Genomic DNA, 23,516 nt, shown 5'->3' with positions numbered 1-23,516 from the left:
AGAGTTTCTACAGCAGTTATCAGCCGAGGCAGCACGTTCTTCGCCATGAATTTCTGCCTCTTAGATACCGTCACAATTAGGCTTCTACTTACCTCGCCTAAATTCTCACTCATGAATGGTCACATCGGCAACAGGTCCATCTTGCGGGGAATATCCCTGATCTTCAGAACCCCGCCTACGAAGAATAGCCTCTGCCAACCAGCGGACAGAGTGGGGGACGATCCCCGAAACGATCGTTCTTGGGACTTGAATTGTGGATTCATCGTAGTCGTACAGATTGGTCGGTTGGGTCGGTTAGACAAACCTGCATGTCTCGTCCTGTTTTTGCGTCGTTGCATAGATAACACCTTTTGTCTTGGCTGGTTGGGCGCGGATGGGTTATTTCTGTGCCTGTTTTCCAGTTTCGCCAACTTGAAGTGTAGAGTAGAGGGGTTTGATGAACGGATTTTCTCCCAGTCGACTGAGATAGAACAAACTATGAATGACGCAGACCATAAATCGAAGTTATCGGTCGAGCAAGATGAAAGTATCTCGTCTGTTCCGCCTTCCTCTGAAGTGACTGAGAAGCAGTCGCTATTGTCCTCGGTCAAACAGTCCCCAAGAGTAGCTGCATATTGTCTTGCTTTGACATTCGGAATCCTTCTATATGGATATGACCTCGTCATCGTGGGCAATGTCTCGTCGATGCCTGAATTTCAGTACGCATCTATCCCTCACAATCATTATCTGGGATCCATTCTAACCCCGGTAGACGAGACTTCGGTCGCAAACTGAACGGCAGCCTGATCATCCCCTCCCTCTGGCTCGGTCTCTGGAACGTCGGCAACCCTATCGGCGGAATCTTCGGTTCCCTCCTCGCAGGCTTTGTCCAGGATCGAACCGGTCGTCGGTTTGCCCTCGCCCTCGCAAGCATTATCTCCGCCATCGGCGTCGCAGTAGCTTACGTCTCGAACCTCCCCGACGGCATCGACGCCCGACGGTCTGTTTTCTTGGTGGCGAAAATCATACAGGGCTTCGCCGTGAATATGATTATGTGCACGACGCAGACATACATGTCCGAGGTCCTGCCGCCTATGCTGCGCGGTCCCATATTGGCGTTTTTTCCGCTCTTCATGCTTCTAGGTCAGTTAATTGGTAGCGTCGTTGTGTTTACATCCCTGGATGTCCCTGGCCCGAGCGGTTACCTGAGGTGTATTATCTCACAGTGGCCGTTCTCGGCGATTCCGTTGCTCGTGGCCGTGTTTCTGCCCGAGAGTCCGACGTATCTTGTAAGACGAGATCAAATTGATGATGCGTGCAAAGCGCAGCGTCGGCTGGATTCGTCCGCCGTGGACTCGGACGCCAGCGTCGAGCAGCTGCGTCTGTCACTTCAGTTGGAGAGAGAGATGTCAGGAGACCAGGCTGCTGCAACGGGATATATTGATTGTTTCCGGGGCGTGAACCGTCGGCGCACGATGATCGTCTTGTTCGCGAATCTTGTCCCGCAGCTGTTTGGGCTGACGCTGTTGGCTAAATCGAGCTATTTCCTGCAAACCGTGGGCATGGATGCGACTAATAGTCTCCTTTTCCTGCAAGTCGGCATCGCGCTGGGTCTGGTCGCTAATATAGTCAGTATGTGGACGTTGACGAGATTCGGCCGCGTGCCTCTCCTTCTGTTTGGCCTGTTCATCTCAACGATCCTCTGGACGGGAATGGGCATCCTCGGTTGCTTTCAAGGGATAGTTACAGTCTGGTACGTTCTCTTGTCCTCGCTCTCACATTCGTCTCTTCGAGCGCTGATAACTGATCTTCGTGGGCAGGTGGTCCGCCGTAACCCTCATGCTGGTGATAATGATCTGTGGTCTCAGCACCTGGCCCGCCTCGTACGTCGTGGCAGCCGAAACCTCGGCGCTGTGTCTGCGTTCCAAAACGCAGGGTCTAGGATGGTTAGTGAATGGCCTCTCCAACGGCATCTTCGGGCTCGTGTTGCCCTACATTTTCAACCCCGACGAGGGCGCGCTGCGTGCGAAAACGGGGTTCGTGTATACGGGCTTTTGCGTCCTGGCGCTAGTGGGCACGTGGTTATTTGTTCCGGAGATGAAAGATCGAAGACCCATGGAGATTGATAGGATGTTTGAGATGGAGCTGTCCACGAGGAAGTTTAAGGGCTGGGTTGAAGAGAGGACAGACTCTGCTTGATGAGGGTGAGATAGGAACGCGTGATATCAGATCATCCAAATATCCAAAAGAACAAAAAAAGGTATCGTGAATTCAAGGCTGTATATACATAATTTTTTGCGTTTCTTTTTCGCCGTATGCAGAATAGCATTTGAAGCATTGCAGGGGTTGTTTATAACATAAGGATAGTTTTGGGTTCACATCATGAGAGTGGCTGGGCTGGTCCAAGGCTTCAGACTGCCAAAACCAACTTCAATTTTATAATAGCGTCAAGCGCTTCCAATCGCCAATGCTAATGACCGCACATTTTAGACGCCAAAGTCCTTTCCATAAAATCATAATAATCGGTTGTATAACCAAGTTTGATGTATGTGTCGGTCGATGAAAGATTAGGAATCTAGAGCCTCGGCAGGCTCGGTCTTAGCAGGCTCGGCAGGCTCGGCAGGCTCAGCAGGCTGAATAGCCTTGTTTTTACCCTTCTTATAAACTCGCTCGTCGTTCGGGTCAAAACCACCATTACCCCATTGGGCCCATTCCTCGGTCTCTCTCATGTAATCCTCAGGGGTGAAAGAGGTACCATCGGCCTTCTCTTTCTCGAGCAACTCGAAGAAGCGATCATAGTCGATGCGAGAGTGCCACTTACCATTAACGTGGAATCGCTCCGACGCAATCAACACGCAGCAACTGTGTGCGTGCTCTGCAGCAATGCCGTAATTGAGACCACGGCGTTCCAGTTCCTTGTTGAGGGCAACAACGAAGGCGGCAATCTCTTCGTAGAAGGGAACGTTCTGCATGGTCAGACCGGCACCGGCGCTGGTGCTGGTGCCACAGTACGTTACACCCTTGATCTCGACAAAGCACGGCAACGCCTTCTCAACGAGGTTGGCGTATCCGATGACTTCGTCGTCGACGTTAAAGCCCTTGACCAACGTGAGACGGAAAACGGTGCGCTGCACGTGACGCTTTTCGCGCAAGATGTCCAGGCAGCGCTGGAATCGCTCCCAGAAATCGCGGTGCAAGGGGCGATCGATCTTACGCAGACTCTCTCGGTTGCTTGCATCGATGGACACGTACAGTTGCGTGACACGCTTCAGGTTCTCCAGCTGATCCGGGTGCTGGGCGTTACACACGAGGAAACTGGAAATGTGTTCCGCGTGCAACATCTCCAGGAACGCGTTGATGTGCGGGTAGAAGATGGGCTCGCCGACCAGACTGAGGGCACAGTGACGGATACGCATGGCCTCCGCAAATCTCTCAGCGCGGACACCAGGCACACCACGCATCATCTTGATCTTCTTGTAGTGGCCTTCTTTCACACCTTGGAAAATGAGCTCGGGAGAATCCACCTTCCAGCGCCAGGTGGTTCCGACGGGATTGGTGCCGTGTCGCCAGCAGAAAATACACTTGTTGCTGCAGGAGAGCGACGGGGTCGCCTCCATACAAAGATGAGATCGAATACCATAGAAAGAATACTTGTAGCACGAACCGCGGCCACGTAGGGCAGACTTGGTCCAACGGCAAATCTTCACGCCGGAGTGCGAGCCCACAATCGTATAGCCCTGCTTCGTCAACGCGGCGTAAGTGGGCGACGTCTTGGGAACCATTTCTTTTCCAGTCGATTGGCTATTCGGCGCGGGATCTTTGCCGCCAGTGGTGAAGTCAACAGGAATGGGTGAGCCCGATCCTCCTTGAGAGTCCGCAGACATTTTGATATCTTCCAGGTCCACCACGGTCTGGGCCTTCTTCCGGCTCTTCGGCTTGCCCTCGTCCGAGAAATCGTCCACGTCCTCTTCGTCACTCTCCAGGGCGTCGCCACTGCCGGGAACACCTTCGCCCAGACTGCCGTTTTTCAGAATATCGGACAAAATGTCCTGCAATCCCTGCGACCACTCTTTCAGCGCAGACTCGGCGTCGCTCTTTACATCACCCAAGCCGAGAGGATAAGCCCGCTTCCGACCGGTGAGTTTGGCCATCCATCGGTCGAGCTCCTTAGCCTGAGAGCAGAAGCCTTCCTCTTCCGTGGGCCAACCTTCCTTGTCACCGAATCCGAAGACGGAGAAGCCGGCCAAGGTCGACAACGAGCCGGTGTCGATGCGGAAATCGTGGTGAGTCTCCTCCAGGTGGCCCAGGAAGGTGTTGAGAACAGTATCGATGTTATAAGTCGGAATCAACAAGCAGTACAGGTAGCGAGTTCCCGGGGAGTTTGCGGGAGGCTTGGGGGCCGTCGTAAAGTAGTCGTCGAAGTCAATGTAAGACAAGTCCTCCAGCTTAGGCGGAAGGATACCGCGCTCGCGATTCTCGGGATCGGCCTGTTTTTGCGCAGCAGCACGCAGATCCTCCATCAACACCTGGGCATATCTCTCGGTGGTGGCAGTCAACGAGGCATAGAAGACGATGGGCTGAATGAAGGACAAAGGCGTTCCCTGATCCGATCCTCCACGTCTTCCCGCAACCTTCAGTGGTTTCTTTCCAGACACCCTCTTAGGGCCAGAGGCAGGTTTCTTAGATGTCTCATTGTTCGCAAGAGCCTGGATGTCCTTCTTCTCCGTCGTCTGCGGTTTCGTGTCTCCGAGCTTCTCTTTCTCAGCTTTTCCGGGGGACTGGCTGCGGGGCGAGGACGGAATTGACGAGGCGGAGGCAGTTTTCGATTTAGGTTGGACGGTGCGATAGACTCGAGCGACGATAAAGATAGCGAATAGGGCCACGAATAAATGGATACGGTACGAGTGCCAGAAGGTCAATAGACCTAAAGTTCAGGTCATGAGTTAGCTACTGAGTACCAATGGACTATAAGCCAACACCGATCGTTGGAAAGTATACCTTCGGTCAAAGACCACGTTTCCATCATTATGAGTAAACTTCAGTCGGTCGCTTAATATTTTTAAGGGGCAAAGAAGATATATGAGCGCGTATGAAGCGCGGTCGAAATTCAAGAGGGGCAATGGAGGGGAGCCCTGTGAGGCATCGCAGACACCGTTCCTGGGACCTTGGTGGAATGCAGCTGCCGTGTCTAAGCACAGGGGGCGTTAATGCGCCGGGAGGTCAATATCCAAGATAGTCCAACACTATCAGCGACCGTAATGAAACCGTCGAGGGAGAGGTCGAAGTTGAAGCATTTCGGCAGTCAAAAGACCGCGGATTGATATGGCGCTGACTAAGCCACCACAGGGATTTTTGCGGTTTAAAATCTCCGCGCTGATTGGCTCCCGCATCGGTTCTTGCCAAGACCGCCAAGACTAGCTGTTGCTGACTCATCCGCTCTCGTCTTTTTTATTTTTGTATTATCGTCTTCATTTTATCTACTTTACATTTTCCTGTTTTTCCTATAGAATGAATTCTTAACATCTTCCATGACTAACGTCATTCGGTTACACATTCACACGATTCAAGAACAATGGCTGATCAAACATGCATGCAGCGCTCTCTAAGCGCTTGGCCCAGAGACCTAGTTACTTCTGTGTAGTTGATTGACACATCACATCTTACCAAGATCCTCATGGATAATTCTCCGTACTGAGAAATCTCAAGCCACTTCTTCTGAACCTTTCATCCGGTCGAAATGTGCCAGGACTATCAAGTCTTCCTCGTCAAGTTCCACCTCGGTATCCAGGACCCCGACATCCCCGGCGAGCGACAGCATACGACCATCTTTGTCCAGACCAGCGAAGATGGCAGCGGCACCATTCACCAAGTGACCGGCGATGTCACTGCCTCGGATGGAATGTATTATTTCCCAGCGCCTGCTGATGATCCAACCTGCTCGGAGGACTTTCGTTCGAGTCAGAAGTTAGGCGTCACGCCGACCGCTAGCCATCCTGATCAATGGAATCAAGTGCTCGGAAGTCTGCCCGCACCGCCTCAGCAAAAGGCATTTAATTTGAGCACCATGAGAACGGAACCGTTCAAGACAAAAGATCCGTTGACTTTCTATCGCCCTGGAGAACCTAGGAAGCCTTTGGTGAAGTGCACCGAGTGGACGATGGAGAGTGCCATCCCAACTCTCGAGTCGAGGGGGCTTCTCCTTCGCCAGGAGGGCAGCTAGACACGGATTGGATACCTTTGGAGCTATGTGCCTTTTGTTTCTTAGTTGGGCTAATTCGTGACTCTGGCTACGTGGTTAACATGATGGTATCTTGAAATTCATGGCTTTCTTATCTCTCATGACGGACTGACCAGCTACGTATCCGGTCATAGCTCATAGTTTTCAAATTTCTTTCATTCTCAAACACTGGTATCTACTGCAGAATCTTGTCATACACAAACGCTTCCGAGCAGCCCATTCGCATAACGGCTGGGTCGCCATATTCTCCAGCATTTCGCTTGGTCGCAATAGGAATTAATTCCATGCTTTTTTTACCTCGGCCTGGCTAGTCAAATCAATATCAGTGTTTTTTATCATTTTCTGAATGACTGGATGTCTTGGTCATCTTGGTTATACCGAAATCTCCAAAGACTGTGTGGATTAATCAGCACACTATAACAGACTCGATGTAACGCTACGATAATCTCTCTACGCTACAAATCCAATTATACCCAAGACATTCTCTATTTTTTTTCTAGAAGGGTACACCTAATTTTCTAGATAAATCCTGATAGTATCATACTTTTTTGCACTCGAGGCAGGTGCGATAACGCGAGGTGACACCATCCCTCATCCTTCCGGATCCCAGCCTCCACATTTTCATCTTCACTCCCGTTATATATCCTGTCACACCCTCCTCCACTCTAGCCATCATATCCAACCCATTCCCGACAATGGAGAAACAAGAGCACCTCCTACCCGGAGGGTATCCTCCTTCGTCTAGTTCTCGCAAGACCGAAGTTGAGGCGCCCCATTCCTCGCTGAAACCGTCTTTGCAACATAAAATCTGGGTCCTTCTCCTCAGCTTCTCTCTGGCGGCATTCTTTGTCACTGCGACCAATGCTCTGAAATTGAAGGATCCTCCGTCCATCGAAGAACGGGTAGAGAAAATCTTATCGGGGACTCCGTTGATCGGTAGGTCATCGCGCGTGTGGTGTTTATTCGTTGTCGGCCTTCAGGAATACTGAGTCATGCTTAGATGGCCATGATGATCTTCCCATCTTCATCAGAGCATCTTTCGGAAATCATATCTATCGGGAGAACTTCACGGTCCCGTTTACTCAGGGAAATCTCTCCGGGCATGTTGATATTCCGCGGTTGCAGGAAGGCCGCGTCGGCGGCACCTTCTGGAGCGTGTTCGTGCAGTGTCCCAAGAACTGGAGCGATTTCTCGGACGAGAATTACGCATTGAGTAAGTGTACCTCCATATTGCTGTCAGTTTCTTGTATCTAACCTCAAAACAAGGTATACGTCAGACGATCGAGCAGGTGGACGTGATGTCGCGCCTGCAACAGGCCTATCCGGACACCTTCTCCGAGCCACCCAACGGCACCACGGCCCTGCAGGTCTTCCGGGATGGAAAGATCATCTCGCCGATGGGTATTGAGGGATTGCACTCGATCGGAAACTCGCTGGCCCATCTGCGTCACTTCTATGACCGCGGCGTTTCCTACGCTACGCTCACTCATAATTGTCACAACCGCTATGCCGACGCGGCGCTCGTCGAGCTTCCGGGTGGTGGCATAAAAGTGGCGGATCCCTTGTGGAACGGGGTCAGTGATGCTGGCAAGGAGCTCATCGGGGAGATGAATCGCCTGGGTATGATCGTTGACCTGGCTCATGTTAGCGCGAACACGATGCGGGATGTACTCGGCGGCAAAGACGGCTGGTCTGGCAGTCAGGCTCCGGTGATTTTCAGTCACAGCTCTGCCTACGCCGTCTGTCCGCATCCGAGGAATGTTCCGGATGATGTGCTGGAACTGGTTAAGACCCGGAACTCGATCGTCATGGTCAACTTCTCTCCAGATTTCATTTCCTGCACGGCCTCGAGGGATCCGAACGGCCTCCCTGAGTTCGATCCTGACCATGCGACTCTGGAACATGTGGTGGACCACATCGTCTACATCGGTAACCATATCGGCTTTGATTATGTCGGACTAGGCAGTGATTTCGACGGCATCCCGACCGTGCCACGGGGTCTCGAGGACGTTTCCAAATTCCCCAACTTGATCGGCGAGCTCCTGCGACGCGGTGTCAGCGACGAAGATGCCGCCAAGGTGGCTGGAGGTAACCTGCTGCGAGTGTGGAAGGAAGTTGATCAAGTTGCACTGGAGCTGCAGGCAAAGGGAGTTCATCCGGCGGAGGATGATCTGCCACCTTTGTTCTAACGATTCCAATAAATCCAACACATGGATAACTTCATTCTCACGGAATTATCGCTCCTTTCATGTCTTTCATGTACAAACCCCTTTCCAACTAGAATGTTACCACTCTATAAGTTAAATCCAAGGCAGCGATCTTTCTAAACAATATCCTCTAGACCTCTAATCCATCACACCCTCCCCTCAAATAACCCGAATCCCTTTAACAACGTCCTCCCCTGATCACCCACAAACTTCAATTTGCCCTCATTCCCCTCCACCCCATGCTTGACCTCCTCCTCTGTCGCCCAAACATACTCTTCATGCTCCTCCGGCTCCAACTTCACCCTTTGCTCCCACCCCACTCCCTCCGCCTCCTCCTCCACCTGTACCAGAAACGTAAACTTCACCGCCCGAACCACCTCGTCGCTCTTCACTCTCGTCCATTCATCCACTGCAATGAGATCCACGAATCGCGATACATGGAGTCCGCTCTCTTCGTAGACTTCGCGCGCTGCTCCTGAGAGGATCGAATTGTCTGTTTCTTCGCAGAGACCGCCGGGTCCTTCCCAGAAGCCTGGGAGGGAGTCGTGTTGGGAGCGTTGGAGGAGGAGGACCCATGTTGGTGGGTTTTGTTGGGTGGGTGAATTGGTGGGTGGATTGTTGGTGTTGCATGTAGATGAGTAGATGAGGCCGCCGACTACGAAATGCGTGTATTGGGGATTGGAGGTGCGGAAGGTTGAGAGCGGAAGGGCGTATTGGTGGAGGTGGGGAGAGTGGTTGTATTTGGACGGAAGAGGGGATGGGGGTTGGCTGGTCATGGTGGATAAGTCTTGTTGGAATTGTGGTGATGAAGATATTGAAGATGGTTGATGGAAGGATGAATTCCGTGATAGTTTCTCTGAAAAACATGGAGGGACCGACAAACGGATAGTATCACGTGGGGATCACTATACCCACGGCGTTGTGGGCTTGTATTTATGCAGAATGAAGTATGTCGAAGTTGAAAGAAGAGGTTAGGGGAAGTCATTAGAGCTTTCATTTGGAATTTGGAGTAAATTAAACTGACTACCCGGTATCCAACACTTGACAAGGATCTATGTTCTGCTAATATTCTCTATCTAGGTCTAAAAGTATCTCCCGAATAACTCTACTCTACATGCTATTACATCAAATCAAAAGATCAAAAGGTCGCAGAAGCGCATACACTGCCTCCTGGTGGCCCCGTTGCATAGCCATCGACAAGGCTGTCTGTCCGTACTCGTCTCTGGTCTCCAAATCCTCAAAATCAGCATCGCCCGTTTCTTTGAGCAGACGCTCGATGACAGCCTCGTGGCCATTGGTGCCAGCCCAGATGAGCGGCGTACGGCCGTCCATGTCTCTTGGATTTCGGTCGACAGTCGGCCGTTTCAGCAGGAGGTCTACTACGGCTGCATGACCATACATCGAGGCCCAGCAGAGAGGTGTGCGCGTATACTTGTCCATGCCATTTAGATCAGCCGCGTCGTGTCGGAGTAGACAGTCGACAACGGCTACGTGTCCGTTCTTCGCTGCCCAGAAAAGAGGAGTCTGATCGAAAATATCCTTCGGGTCGGTTCTGGCCTGTCGACTGATCAAAAACTGCACCATTTCTGTCTGTCCCGACCGTGCAGCCCAGAAGAGTGGTGTGTGACCTAGGCGATCTCGGGCGTTTGGATCGGGGTTTCTCTCAATCAGCAGCCTTGCCATTGCCTCGTTTCCGCTCTTAGCTGCCCAGAACAGCGGAGTACGGTTTTCTCTGTCGAAAGGCTCTGGATTCATGCCTTTTGTCGAGAGGAGCAGCTCCGCGATCGCGGTGTTGCCTTTCCGGACTGCCTCGGTCAGTGGTGTCTGTCGGTATCGATCTTCTGAATTCACGTCGGTCTCGTCTCTCAAGAGGAGAGCTCGGGTTATGGCTGTGTTTCCACCGGCAGCAGCCCATGCCAGCGGCGTTCTTCCGTATTGAATGTCCCTGCAGTTTACTTCGGTCTCGCTGCAGGAGCAAAGAAGCCCCACGGTTGATATCTGGGATTGAATCACGGCCCAATGCAATGCTGTTCGACCTTCTTGATCGCGAAGGTTAGGGTCGATCCCTTCTGATAGCAGATCTTCTGTTATTTTGTCCTGATTCTGCTTTACTGCGTCGATCAGACGAATATCTTTCTGGCGTGTCGGGACGACATTCGCAGTCTCCAGCAACGATTTCGGCAGCTTGGGCGCGTAAGTGTTCAGCACCCGCGGTGAATACTGTTCTTCCTCAGTGCCAACTAGGATTCGAAAGGTGGAATCATCTTCAGCCCGAGCATCAAGCCCCGTCAAAGACTTCTCCGAGATTTGCGTCCTGCGATACACATCCCTCAACACAATATCCTCCATACTATCCGCCTTCCCACCAAAAGCACCCTTGATCACCTGCGTCAGCGCAATACAAGTACTGCTAATCCCCGTGATCAACGCGATCATCTGTCCCGTGGATTCCGTAATCCCATCCATCTCCAACTGATTCGCCCTTAGCATCTTTTCTGCCGAAATGATCGCTACCAACGGTCCGGCCAGGTTAATCAGAACCCAATGCACCGCCTTCAGCGAAAACCCAAGACATGTCCGCTCCATGTAGGTCCTTCGGTTCCAGGGTGCCACTAGCCGGGGCCGGAGGAGTGATCGCAGGCCCGAATGCCGTTTCTTCGTCTTATATCGCGATCCGGAACCGACGAAGAACGCCTCCGCCACGATCACGCCCGCGTTACCGAATGCGCGCGCCACGGGGCCTTTTTCCGTCCCTGTGAGTAACTCCACGGTGTGTGCGATGAAAAAGAAGGTGAATATCAGTCCTGTGACTATGGCCATTGTTGTCGCGAACGGTCGCCAGGTTGTGTCATTTAGTTCAAAGGCTCCGAAGAGAGCGCCTTGCGCGATACAAGTGGGCGCTGAGGCTCTATGGAGCCCCGTCAGCCAGAACCAGGCGCCGAAGAAGCTGGTGAACGCGAAGAGCAGGTTCTGTGCGATGAGAGGCACGTCTGGGCGGAGGATATACCCTGTCCAGGTGCTAGTTGAGGACGATTCGCCTTTTTCTAACAGGTTGTAGGATTCGGAGTAGAAGAGGGCGATGGTGAGATAGTAGACTATGAGATAGTCGACCGAGAGGGTGGACCCTTCCGCTGTGTATATGACCAGGGTCAGGATTAGGGAGAAACACAGCACGTTGTTGGCGATGCGCACGGCCGAGATGGTCTCCCAGGAGCCGTTGCAGTTTCGGAGAAGAAGCCCTGCGATCCACTGCAGGTAGAGACCGAGTCGAACGCCCAGGCCGTAGAGATCGCCGTCGCCTTGGGTGGTGCAGTCGGACATTGTTAGTTGGATGTTGGTGGTGTTGGTTTATAGATTCCCTCGCATTTTGACTGTTGAGTGTAACATAAAGAGTGGAAATACGGGGCAAATTCAAAGTCAAGATGGAAATTCGTTCTTTGCTCTTCCTGTTGCGGTGTAGGATTCGCAAGTCGACTGCCACTTGCAGTTGTCACTAAGGCTTAGCCGGTGGGGGCCAGAATTGAAGCTTTTCCCACGTCTGGGCTTGACAACATATTCCATTCGTTAGCAATAACTATTGGAATGAAATGAACAGATCTTGACAGCTGAAGTTGTTGAGAGGCTGGGGTTGGACTGGACACTGATAAAAGTTATGCGACCTTTAAATATTAAAACAATTCAAACTTATAATCTTTTATAAAATAAACTTAGCGCGCCGCAAGAGAGAGGAAATAACTAGATCTCAATATAGAAGGATACAAAACGTTAAGTAGAGAATTCAAACTCAGTTGTAGAGAGAGAGGTCTCTTATATACAAGCTGAATCATTGAGACCTTTTGTCTTGAGTGGGATTCAGGGGTCTCTCCAACAGTGACATCAACATATTCTGGCGGGAGTATTTGACCAGAGCTCCATGATGAATAAGAAGCTCTGCGATTTCCGACTGGCCTTTTGTTGAAGAAGCGAATGTGAGAGCTGTCCACCCGTTCTCATCTTCCAAGTTGACACTCGCCCCTTTGTCGATAAGAAGTTGGGCAAGGGACTTTTGTCTGTATCCGGCAGCCCAAGCCAAAAGTGTTCCGGGTTGGTCGGGCTTCTCTTGATGTAAGAACGTATCCGGATCGAGTCCCTTTCGTAGCATGGACGCAATTGCCTCGGGATAGGACTTTTCGATGGCGAAAGCTATTTCATCCAAGTCCGGACGCTTTGAGAATAAGATACTATCAATCACCCCTTCACGTTGATTGTGAATGGCAAACATCATGGCACTATCGCTATTGATATCCCGAGCTGACTGAGGTATTGGCGCCATTACGGATGAGCGGATTCACAATGGCCACATGGCCAGCAGCAGAAGCCACCATAGGGGGCGTCCGTCCTTCGAGGTTACTGAGTTCGATGTCTGCTCCTCGAAATAGAAGCATAACGACAATATCCTCCCATCCTTGATAGACAGCTAGCCAGAGCGGCGTCTCGAGGTACTTGGACCGCACATCGAGCTCAATTCCGATGATTTTGGATAGCCGTAGAGCAACAAGCAAATTCCCTTTCATGGCGGCATAATGCAGAGGTGCAATTCCCTTCATGTCAAGCTTTTTTTTGTCGCAAGCAGGCAGAATTATCTCTACTACCTCGTCATAGCCGATCTTAGAGGCGAGATGGAGCGCTGGGATATTTTCCTCGAGTAAGGGAAGATTAGATATCTGGTCAATTGCGCTCTCGAGCCCCGTGACTAGTTGCAACAGAGGCACGTGGTGCTCTTTGACCGCCCATCCGAAGAGAGCATGTGTATGTGACAGCTGCGACCGACCTGAGTTCCAGAGATGGATGTTCCAGCTTTCGTTGATTGTCAAGGCCAGTCGAGGAAACTTCTCCCATAGAAAGTCAGAGGCTTTTAGATTCTTGGTGTGCCTGGCCCAGTTCTCTGTTGTGTAATTCAGAAACTTGTATTGTTCCCTCGAGCAGATAGAGTACGGACGTATGGATCGAATAGGTAGAGGGATAGAAGCTTGTTGGAATCTAGTCTTTGGGAAGAGTCGCTTCACCAATTGAGATCCGGTCAAAGTGGCGGCTAACAACGATGCGTCCGGAGCTTTTAGTTGCACAGTGTAGTCTATTGGTTTATCGAGTTGGAGACTGAAGTCAGAGAATGACAGATATGAGATACATAGCTGGCCACAATTATGGTCGACATCTTGAAAGGCTTCCCGAAGTTCCGGAATGGAGGACTGGCTGCGCCGAAGAAATTTGTGTACCGATGAGTGTGCAAAACGAATGCGACTGTCGGTTGAATCCAAGATCAAGAGATTTGCGCATGATCCTAGCAGAAAGTCACTTCTAGGGACTTTCCCTTGTCCCATGCAGTGTCCTCAGCAGTAAAGGCAACCGCTTCCCGAAATCCGTCAATATGTAACGGCCTTACTGCAAAGTTTGCCCAAGTGAGAGACATTATGATCCGTCTATCCTGTAAGTTAATTCTGTTCATGAAACGGCGATAGGTTTCTTCAAGATCTTTCGACAAAGAAGCCAAAGCACGACGAATTTCGGCATCTGTGATGCAGGTATCCCACAGGATCTCGATTTGGAGGTATACCCATAAGAACCTAATTGATCTGTCAATACGAGAATCACTAAGGACTTAAATGGTATCAGAACCGTACATCTCTGAGGATTCGTCAAGTAAGACACTTTCCATTTCCTTGAGAATTTGGTCGCCTTCCGTCAGTCTTCGATAGATCATTTTTGCGGCTAAAGTTTCCTTTATGTAAACCCCAATATCATGTGTGACGTTTAGAGGTCGATATGCGAGAGACTCTGGGGAAGAAGGAGGCTATAGAAAAATTCCCCCCAAGCTGATCTCTGCTAAAGAAGAGCACTTTCGAGCCGCAAGGATCACGAAACAGAGACTGGAAAAGGATTGGAAGGCTTTTGACATGCGCACTCTCGAGAGTATCAAGTCCATCGAGTATGTAAGTGCTGTTGGGCACTAATATGAACAACGATGTAAAAATTCCTTGCAGGGCTTCAAGGTCAGGAGACTGCTTCTCCGGTCCAAAGCAAGTCTGTATCATTGTCTGCACCTCCTTTGGAAACGGGATAGACGTTTGCATCAAGAATCCACACAGCTGTTTAATAAAGCTGGACAGCACGAGGTGTCTTTGATCTGTATCATGTCGAAGTAAAATAAAACAGTGGCACTGTTCTGTTTGGGGGCTCGGGATCTTGATTCTTCAACTACAGTTGTGCTGTCCAACTGTTATTGAACAGTCCGATTAGTCGTAGAGGGCACATACGCGATTATTGTCTTCCCTGATCCAACTGCGGATTTTTAGATAAGTATTTCAAGCAAGCGGCGTTTATTCATTTATGTCCTTGGGGGCACTCACATTTTCCGGAGCACCATAGACAGGGGCTGCCTTTCCCCGAATTCCAAGTCTGGAAGTCCTCATGGTCCAAGAGCCACTGAGTGGTACCAATAATTCTTTTCCGGGAGAGTCTCTGATGAATTTTCTCATGATCATACTTTGTGATTCGACTAAGTATGGTTTCTCCGGCACGGAAATCTAAAGGAAGTAAGACACCAGCTTCAAGAATAAGAGCATCCAAACCTTGACTGAGAGCCCAATTTGTATAGGAGTACATCTTGTCAAGAAAGTTTTTGTTATTCAAGGTCACTGATGCTAGGATTCAGCTTGATCACGTCTCGAACCTGCGAAGAAGAAAAGAAAAACAAAAGAAAAAACTCACGTCCAAGTTCCTTGATAGAAGCTTGCCTGGCTTTAGGTGCAAGTTGAGACTCATGAACCACAGACAGAAGCTCTTTAGAATAAGCTGCTGATGTTAACGAGGCATATCCTTGCCAACTCTTATTCTTCGAAAAGTCCGCGTAATCGCTGATCCCACGAATTACCATGCATGGGAAGCTGCCTCCATTTCAAGGCATAGTATACCATACTGCCGAGCCAATTGATCTCGAACTCTTGCATCTTTGATGACTTGATTCCCAGAAGCAATGAGGCCGTAATGGATTTTGTACGACCTGTTCGAGTCAAGAGTGCCATCGACCGAATTTTTACACGCTTCTTCATTCGGGAAAACTTTGCGATAGAGGTGCTCATTGAGGCAGTTTTCATGTTCGTCTGGCCGCCCAAAAGTCCCTCTTAACATTGGATTTGTTTCATGTACGAAACAAGACTCGATATCATGTTGCCTCTCAACATGTGAGCTGCCTGTAGTCGAGAGATAGCTGTTAAGGGCACCGCGGGTGGTTTATTCAACATTCCTGTCCGGACCAATTGCCCACCACTCACAATCTTGCCAAAGTCATACTGAATGACGCCCCCAAAATCCCTTGTTGGTTTACTGACCACCACATCACCTAGTTGAATATCTGCCTCCGCTCCTGGGACACCTCCACCAATACCTACCATCAGGTCGAACAGAATAGATGGAAATGTAAACTGAATTTGAGTAGCTAGGTTCGCAGCAGATAATATGCCGTAAACATCAGTTGGTAGACAGGCTATCACAACATTGTGCCCATGTACGACCGAGGATGTAAGTATTGTTATCATTCTGTTTAGTGGGAAGATCTGGGTGCCTTTCATCTAACATCACTTCCGCTGCTGCCATATCAACTGGCAAGGCACTTACCCATGCGACTGTATAGTCATCATGGCGAAGCTGCGTCTTTGGAAATTTCATGGCGACAAGCGGGATTGTAAGATTGACTCTTGCAGGGATGAGCGCGCAACAAATTATCGTGGCTCATCACATGACCAAAACAACGCCCTTAGTCTTTGATGCAATTGTGTCAGTCAATGGATCAATTAGGTACTGTCGTATTGACTTATTATAGCCAAGCGATTTCATATAGGCAGGTACATGTTTATTAATAATTACCTGGTATACCCTCTATACCTACTCCAAAGATTCTAAGGACGACTACCTAATGCTTCACTTATATCCCGCTGCAGATGAATACTGCTACATATTATATAACTATCTTTCCAAGATTCTTTCCTTCAGTTTCCTCAGAAAAGAACATCACAACTTGCTCTCCGATGCAATAGTATCCTGCGTCTCCCTGGGGGTCAGAAACTCATCGAAGAAGTCCCCAACCTTTTCATGCTCGTCTAGGCTGATAACAGCAGACACATCTAGTCTTTGTCAGTAGTCATTTTCAATCCTCGGTCTAGAAATCACTTACACTGATCTGGCCGCACAATGACAATGGCTCCCTTCTGAGGGTTGATACCCAGGAGTTCGTAGGCCTGTCCATGGCCTTTGTTATAGCTTTCGTCGTCAAAGTATATCTTGTGCAGGTCTAGATACCTTAGTGAAGTACTTCTTGATGCGGGATGCCTGAACATACCTTTTATTTGGTTCTTTCCGGTGATGGGATAAAAGCACTCGGGGATCTCTTCCAGCTCAATGTCATGACGCTTTCCATGACCCACAAATATGGGCTCTATAAGGCTGTCTATGTCTGAGTTTGTAGGGCGGAAGCGATGGATAGGGCTGCTGTTTGACGCAAGATAGTTTCCGATCTGGTTCACTGTCAGTTTTCAAGTATCAATCGACAGAAGCACATCTTACCTTGCTCAGTCGACTCCTATTCTCAGACGAGCTCAGATCTCCCACAAACGTCATCACTCGCCATCGACCATCCGACTTCAAGGCAGTCATCAGCTGCAACGGCTTGGAGTCACAGAACCGCACCACCTGCGCACTGGGAAGCCTCATGCCCACCACGATATTCGTAGCCAAGGTCGCCGACTCATCCATATCAGACGTGATCATCGACTTCTCATACCTCGCCGTCATTCCAGCTGTATACTTGCCCGATTTCACAAACCCTTCCTGAAACTCAGTCGGCGAGATATCTTCCCCGGACGAGAAAAGCTTAGAGAAATACCGGTCGAAATTGATCAGATCGATCGCCACCTTCTGTCTCTCCAACACATACGTCTCCAGCAACGATGCCGGCGCCAAACCCTTCAACACAGCTGCCAATTTCCACCCCATGTTGTACCCGTCCTGGAGACTCACATTCATCCCCTGTCCTGCCTTCGGCGAATGCGTATGGCACGCATCACCAGCTAGAAATACGCGATAGTCCTTGTGAAACCGATCCGCGTGACGCTGCCCAATCGCGTACGCAGACCACCACACGGTCTCGGTGAACTCGATACTATACTGGCTCAGGATGTTGCGTGCCGCGGTCTGGAGATCTTCCAATTTAACGTCCCTTGCACTCGTCCCGGCCGGAAGCTCGATGTAGAACCGAGTCAGGTTGTCACTGTCGCCTTCTCGAGGTATAATGAGCAGGTTCCCCGCTCGCGACCGAATGCTGGATTTCTTGCGGATGTCCGGGTAGTCGGTTCGCGGTACCATGTCCATCACGCCCCAGACGGCGTCGCTGCTGTCGCCGATCATGTTGTATCCGAGTGCTTTGCGGACGATGCTATGTGCGCCATCGCATGCCTGGACAGGGCAACATAATAGTCATGTTAGTCTTCGCTGTCTCCCGTAACCAGATATGTATGACTAGAGGAGAAGGAAACACATACAAGAACATACTTCGCCTCAAAAACCTCCGTCTCGCCTCCCTCTTTCCGAGCCGTCACTTTCACCGGATACTCTCCTTCCTGCGTGACATCCACATCCAACACCTCCCACCCATACTCCACCCGCTGTCCATTAAACCGCTCCATCGCCTCAATCAACAACCCGTTGATCCGCGCCTGGTTCAAAATAACATGCGGCTGATGCGACAATCCAGACTGCATATCTGCCGTTCGTCCTGTCCGGTAAATCTTCCCTTTGTCGGTACTTGCATTTGCATTTCCATCTGCACTGCCCCCAGTCCCTTTGGTGGCTTGCTCCGCCCAAAACACTACCTCCAACACATGATACGCCTCGCGGAGCAGGTCCTCGCCGATTCCGAAACTCTCGAATATCTCTACCGTTCGGCACTGCACTCCGTCTGCTTGGCCCATTTTCATGGGCCCGGGTCGGCGCTCGAGGATTTTGCAGGGGATTCCGGCTCGTGCGAGCCAGGTTGCCGCGCATAGGCCTGCGGAGCCGGAACCGCTGATTAGGATGGGGGTTTGGGTGGGCATTTCTTCTGTTTTGCTTATCTTCTCTTCTTTTGTTTTGGTGGTTGGTTTATGGTGGGAGGATGTTAGAGGAAGGGAAGGAATGGAGGAAGTAAGTAGGAAGTGTGGAGAGCTGGGGATGTATGAGGGCTCCGGAGTGAATCCCGAAGGGCTCCGGAATCGATTCCAGGGTCGGTTTGTCTGGTCCGTCCGGGATCGACTCCGGGTGTTCCTTCTGGGTCGCCTCAGGACCAAATCCCACGGGGAAGGGACTCTGCAGGTGGAGAGGCGCTTAACACTTTTTCCGGGGTGAGTTTGAGTATTTCCTTTTTCCAGCTTTACAATTAACTAGATGACAGTCTGGAACGTAGGCAAGGGAGCAATTATGGCATCAACGCAAATCATTATTGGACTCTAAAATCGTTATATAGAATGGTCATCACCCCCCATAAACCGAAGAGTATCGCCCATATCCATATTTACTCCCGAACGCCAGCGCCGGTGCATATCATCCCCCTCGTGAGTTACAGTCTGGCCACGAACGCGCCGAGTGAGAAGACAACCATGCAAGGAAACGAATTGTCCCTTTTTTACAAGAAGTACTCGCTGCGGCCCGGCCGCGACGTCGGAACGTGTCGTTGGTCGTCGCTGACCGCGCTGAAGAGTTTGAACGTCGGTCGTAGGTCCTCGCCGATCTCGCATACGGACGCCAGGTTGCCGCATCGGTAGCAGTAGTTCGGGGCGCTCCACACGGTGACCACGTTCTGGTTGGCAAAGTGGTACTTGTATCCCTCGTTTACCAGCTGGTGGGCTCGCGCGATCAGTGTTAGATCGTTGACGTGGCAAAACTCATCGGCCACCTTGTCTCCGAATAGCCATCCTAGACTTCTGTCAGTATCGGTATGGCGGCATCTAAGGGATGCATGTCTTACCGGCTCCTCTGGGGCTGACAGCCCACGTTTCGACGTCGTCGGGGTCGGACCACACCAGGTCACAGAATGCACCTTCGTGGGGGATCTCTTGGGCCCGCGCGACCACTCGCACTTGGTCCAATGTTCGGATCTCCGGACTCAGTCCGCCGTGCACACATAGCACCCTACCATCAATGATAGCGCCGAGCGTCATAAAGTCGAACACCTGACAACAGGCCTTCCACACGGATGCATTACCGTATTTCTGGAAGCACTCCTCGTAGAACCCATACACTTGGGTGATTTGGCGCGATTCGTGGTTGCCGCGCACCAGCGTTACTCGATCGGGGAACCTAATTTCGCTGTCAGATCTGGGGTCGTTCGTATGGGGAAACGGCACACCAACTTCGCCTTCAAGCATAATAACAAAGTCAAGGTCTCCAAACTGAAATATCCTCGATCGACGTAGTCACCCAGAAAGACGAAATTCCGGTTGACTGAGATGTCCGACGATCCGGCACTCGAGGATCGCTCGCGACTCGCATTCGAAGAATCATCGGCCACATCCTCCGAAGCACCTCCCGACTTCCTTAGTTTCTTCCGCAGCTTGGGGTCCGAGATGGTCGACGGCGGTTCGAGGTCGTCGGAGGTGATAACGGATGGCGATGTCTTTGGGGGCTCGACGTCCGATTGGTCGGGCATGCCGCCCGAGACTCGGAAGAGTTCTAGGAGGTCGTAGAATTGGCCGTGGATATCTCCGCAGACGGTGACGGGCGTGGAGACGGGCTGAATGTTCGATTCTGGTGTAGTCCGCAGTGTCAGCCCGGTGGTCGGTCGGGTGTTCCATCTACCAGATCTTACCTTCCATCATGAACTCCTTCACCATCTCACACAGCTGTTTCATATGGGGCTCCGATAGGTATTTGCAGTCTTTCGCGGCCTCGAGCCATTCGTCGGGGCCGGCATTGCGCTTCAACTTGGCCGGCCCTGGTTGAGGGACCTTGCTGTCCACCATCTTCACACAAGCCCGACGGGATCAAGAGATTGGACGACGAGTGAGGGATGGAATTTGAAAGGAAATAGTGACTAGGGTAATGTATAGGACAGTCAGGGGAGGCTGTAAGGGGGTGGTTTCGGGGAGTCCAGATCAAGGACGGGGGTATCTGGAGGAGGATTACAGCGACCTTCCCCGCAGAGCATTTGTTGGCGATGCGCCGGTGGCGTGTGTGGCCGCCCTGCCCCGCCGTAGTCCCTCATTCCGCGGCTTCATCTCTTCGCCGTCCGTCGTCGACCTACTCACATTCATACCTCTACGGGTGAATTGACGGAATCTGACGTGATTTGCGAAACGACCACATGTCTTAACATCTGCTCATTGTGAGCCCTGATCATTCCCCGTCCCTCTTTCATTTTCATTTCTCAGCCTCCCGCCCAACACATCGACTCTTTCCGTACGCCCAACCCACCATGGCGCAGACACCCGCTGGCAAGTCCACTGGAGGTGTCCTCCAGATTCCTGTAGCAGCCACGCAAAAGAACGGTCCCACTGCTCCCAAGAAGCCTCCAAAACCAGCAGCGCCTCGACTCAAATTGCTCGTCAGACGACTCCCTCCCGGCTTGACTCAGGCGGAATTCGAATCCGCAGTTGGGCCTGAATGGAAGCCCGGCGCTGGCAAGGTGGGTTGGTTCCAGTATAAGCCCGGCAAGGTTTCTAAAGAGTGAGTAGTGACATTGTTCGATGAACGTCCCGGTCGGCCATTGTCTAACTCGTTATCAGCCCGGCTAAACCCTCTCGGCCTTCGCGCGCCTACATTCACCTGAATTCAAGCGATCACATCATTCCTCTCTCCACCAAGGTCCGACAGACTTCTTTCATCGATGCTCGCAGTACCTCCAATGATCCTGTCCTCATTGGACCCCCCTCCGTCGAGTATTCCCCATACGCGAAGATCCCCGGCAATCGTGTACGCAAGGACGCTCGTCAAGGAACAATCGATCAAGATCCCGAGTTTATCGCCTTCCTCGAGAGTCTCACCCAGCCCATCGTGAAACCTCCTCCCGCCGAGACTAATGAGGGAGAGGAAAAGAAGGATGCGCCCATCATAACACCCCTGGTGCAGTACATCAGAGAGAAGAAGGCCAACAAGGCAAAGGACTCTTCCAACAAATCGTCGAAACACTCCAAGTCGGACAAGGAAGGAAAATCAGAGAAGGTGCAGGCGAAGAAACTCCTGCAGCGACCGGACAAGGAGACTTCTCAGTCGGGCTCGGCAGAGAAGGGCGAGAAGAGGCCTAAATCCGACAAGGCAACCAAGGAGGCTGTCAAGGCGGCTACCAAACAAGCCGCCAGTGTCTCCAAACAAAGTGGAAAGTCGACCGGGGCGCAGAATTCTCCCAGGGATTCTAGCCAGTCGGCTCCTACCTCTGAGCGCAAGAGAGAACGTGGAACTGTCGCTGCGGCGGCCAAGATCCTGCAGCGTGATCTAGGTCTGGCTCCGTCAGGTGGACGTCGCAGAGGGGGGAAGGCTGCCGCCGCGGCTGCTGCTGCTGCTGCTGCGGCCGCCGAGTCCGATACGCCCAAGGCAGAGCAGGTCTCGGAAACTGGCAAGAAGGATACGTCTACGAAGCCGCCCAAGGGATCATCATCTCAAAATGCAAAAGGTAGAGGTCAGGACGCACAAGCCACCGAACCGTCCTCCTCTCAGAATCAAGCCGAAACAAAGACACCGGCCGCTGCCCCGTCGCAGGGCAAGTCGTCGAGATCTACGAAAGGAAAGCAAGCAGCCCCGCCTACGACTGTGACCGCCACTCAGGCCTTCCTGAAACATGCAAACCCATCGCAGGGCGTCACTGAAACGTTACTCGACACCGCGTTCTCCCCGTTCGGCAAGATCTTGAAGGTCGAGATTGACAAGAAGAAGGGCTTCGGGTACATTGACTTTGCCGAGTCCGATGGACTTCAGAAAGCCATCGCGGCCAGCCCGGTCACCGTGGCGCAAAGTCAGGTTGTCGTGCTGGAACGCAAGGCCAACCCCGGAGGCGAGAAGGGCCGTGGCAAGAATCGCTCGGAGACACAACCTGCCGCCAACGGAGGCGGCGGTGGCACCAGCAGCAACAACAACAATCGCGGTAGTGGTGGTGGTGGTGGTGGTGGAAAGGCAGAAGGGAACACCGGATCGTCTCGCGGATCCCGAGGCGGTCGAGGCAAGAACAAGAGCGGTTCGAAAGGCGGAGGCGGAGGGAGCGGAGGAGCTGGAGGAAGCGGAAATGCCGGTGCAGCGGAGGGCAGGGCGAGTGCAGAGGCGAAGTGAAGAGATGAGATAATGAATGCAATATACCAGACACGATTAGATATTATCATGATACCCGATGACTCCTCCGTACGAGAATCCAAATGCCCACCGCGGTGCGATAGATTAAGATGACTTGGTCGATTCAGCAATGTAGGTGTTGGAGAATAGGATACAGGGTCTCGCCGTACGGGCGAGGGACAGGATAGCGATCGATGAAGGATCATCACGACCACGTGACACCCAAAAGTTGAGACAGAACCTTTTGCATCGGAATAATGTTAATGATCAACGCAGATTTTCTGAGAGCGCGGCACCATTTGCAGAACAATGTCAACCAGGCTAGACCGCTACCTCTTCTACAATACGAGGAACAAAGAACTACTCCGATGAAGATGATTTCAAAAGAAAATGATTTGTATTATTATGCGCGACAGAAAAAATCAAAGAGGGGTATCAAGCAACGGTAGAGCAAATTCCAAATTCCCAAACTATCACCGACATAAAAGTGAAAGAGGGGAGACACCTTTCAGACCTCCTTGACACCCACCAAATCCGACCGACCGAAGTCCGACATCGAGAAAAGGTCAAGATCATCACCACTCCCTGGACCAACGCACCCAGACCCGAAACAAGACCATCTTGCGATAGTTCGTAACAGGGCGAGAAGTGCGCAGTCGAGGCGGGAGTAAAAAGGCTTCACTTTAGGGCATCGAGGACTTAGCAGTCATCAGCAAGGGTGGAGATTCTGTGGCTCTTTAGAAGAGCTCAGTATGAGACGTCTACTCTAA

At 51.4% G+C, this 23,516-nt stretch overlaps 10 protein-coding genes across 10 annotated transcripts; 4 read left to right on the top strand and 6 right to left on the bottom strand.

Annotated features, from left to right (window-relative positions):
• Positions 1–477: 477 nt before the first annotated feature.
• On the top strand, positions 478–2,178 carry KD926_008362 (MFS general substrate transporter; the record flags this gene model as incomplete). Its single annotated transcript, XM_053101078.1, has 3 exons — positions 478–698; positions 752–1,732; positions 1,800–2,178. The coding sequence occupies 3 exons, from the start codon at positions 478–480 to the stop codon at positions 2,176–2,178; spliced, it is 1,581 nt and encodes a 526-aa protein (XP_052955386.1).
• A 368-nt stretch (positions 2,179–2,546) lies between these two features.
• KD926_008361 (flavodoxin and radical SAM domain protein) lies at positions 2,547–5,005 on the bottom strand (the record flags this gene model as incomplete). The annotated part of the gene is made up of 2 exons (XM_053101077.1): positions 2,547–4,903; positions 4,978–5,005. The coding sequence occupies 2 exons, from the start codon at positions 5,003–5,005 to the stop codon at positions 2,547–2,549; spliced, it is 2,385 nt and encodes a 794-aa protein (XP_052955385.1).
• A 711-nt stretch (positions 5,006–5,716) lies between these two features.
• Positions 5,717–6,199, top strand: KD926_008360 (uncharacterized protein; the record flags this gene model as incomplete). Its single annotated transcript, XM_053101076.1, has 1 exon — positions 5,717–6,199. The coding sequence occupies one exon, from the start codon at positions 5,717–5,719 to the stop codon at positions 6,197–6,199; it is 483 nt and encodes a 160-aa protein (XP_052955384.1).
• Positions 6,200–6,912: 713 nt separating this feature from the next.
• Positions 6,913–8,406, top strand: KD926_008359 (putative dipeptidase; the record flags this gene model as incomplete). The annotated part of the gene is made up of 3 exons (XM_053101075.1): positions 6,913–7,153; positions 7,218–7,430; positions 7,484–8,406. 3 exons carry the CDS (start codon positions 6,913–6,915, stop codon positions 8,404–8,406), a joined length of 1,377 nt encoding a protein of 458 aa, XP_052955383.1.
• A 164-nt stretch (positions 8,407–8,570) lies between these two features.
• KD926_008358 (NUDIX hydrolase) lies at positions 8,571–9,200 on the bottom strand (the record flags this gene model as incomplete). The annotated part of the gene is made up of 1 exon (XM_053101074.1): positions 8,571–9,200. One exon carries the CDS (start codon positions 9,198–9,200, stop codon positions 8,571–8,573), a length of 630 nt encoding a protein of 209 aa, XP_052955382.1.
• A 349-nt stretch (positions 9,201–9,549) lies between these two features.
• Positions 9,550–11,745, bottom strand: KD926_008357 (ankyrin repeat domain-containing protein; the record flags this gene model as incomplete). The annotated part of the gene is made up of 1 exon (XM_053101073.1): positions 9,550–11,745. One exon carries the CDS (start codon positions 11,743–11,745, stop codon positions 9,550–9,552), a length of 2,196 nt encoding a protein of 731 aa, XP_052955381.1.
• Positions 11,746–12,247: 502 nt separating this feature from the next.
• Positions 12,248–14,164, bottom strand: KD926_008356 (ankyrin repeat domain-containing protein; the record flags this gene model as incomplete). The annotated part of the gene is made up of 4 exons (XM_053101071.1): positions 12,248–12,628; positions 12,720–13,652; positions 13,760–14,027; positions 14,085–14,164. 4 exons carry the CDS (start codon positions 14,162–14,164, stop codon positions 12,248–12,250), a joined length of 1,662 nt encoding a protein of 553 aa, XP_052955380.1.
• Positions 14,165–16,470: 2,306 nt separating this feature from the next.
• On the bottom strand, positions 16,471–18,548 carry KD926_008355 (putative phenol 2-monooxygenase; the record flags this gene model as incomplete). The annotated part of the gene is made up of 5 exons (XM_053101070.1): positions 16,471–16,583; positions 16,634–16,750; positions 16,799–16,973; positions 17,023–17,910; positions 17,997–18,548. 5 exons carry the CDS (start codon positions 18,546–18,548, stop codon positions 16,471–16,473), a joined length of 1,845 nt encoding a protein of 614 aa, XP_052955379.1.
• A 566-nt stretch (positions 18,549–19,114) lies between these two features.
• sitA (TOR signaling pathway phosphatase SitA) lies at positions 19,115–20,450 on the bottom strand (the record flags this gene model as incomplete). The annotated part of the gene is made up of 4 exons (XM_053101069.1): positions 19,115–19,404; positions 19,457–19,788; positions 19,863–20,235; positions 20,297–20,450. 4 exons carry the CDS (start codon positions 20,448–20,450, stop codon positions 19,115–19,117), a joined length of 1,149 nt encoding a protein of 382 aa, XP_052955378.1.
• A 452-nt stretch (positions 20,451–20,902) lies between these two features.
• On the top strand, positions 20,903–22,746 carry KD926_008353 (putative nonsense-mediated mRNA decay protein Upf3; the record flags this gene model as incomplete). Its single annotated transcript, XM_053101068.1, has 2 exons — positions 20,903–21,153; positions 21,213–22,746. 2 exons carry the CDS (start codon positions 20,903–20,905, stop codon positions 22,744–22,746), a joined length of 1,785 nt encoding a protein of 594 aa, XP_052955377.1.
• Between the last annotated feature and the right edge of the window lie 770 nt (positions 22,747–23,516).

Source organism: Aspergillus affinis (genome assembly GCF_023601865.1).
Source record: "Aspergillus affinis strain CMG 70 chromosome Unknown NODE_53_length_213089_cov_87_399433, whole genome shotgun sequence".
Classification (NCBI taxonomy): Eukaryota; Fungi; Ascomycota; class Eurotiomycetes; order Eurotiales; family Aspergillaceae; genus Aspergillus; species Aspergillus affinis.
The sequence above is the reverse complement of the archived record's forward strand: the minus strand, read 5'-3'. Positions and strand labels throughout refer to the sequence as shown.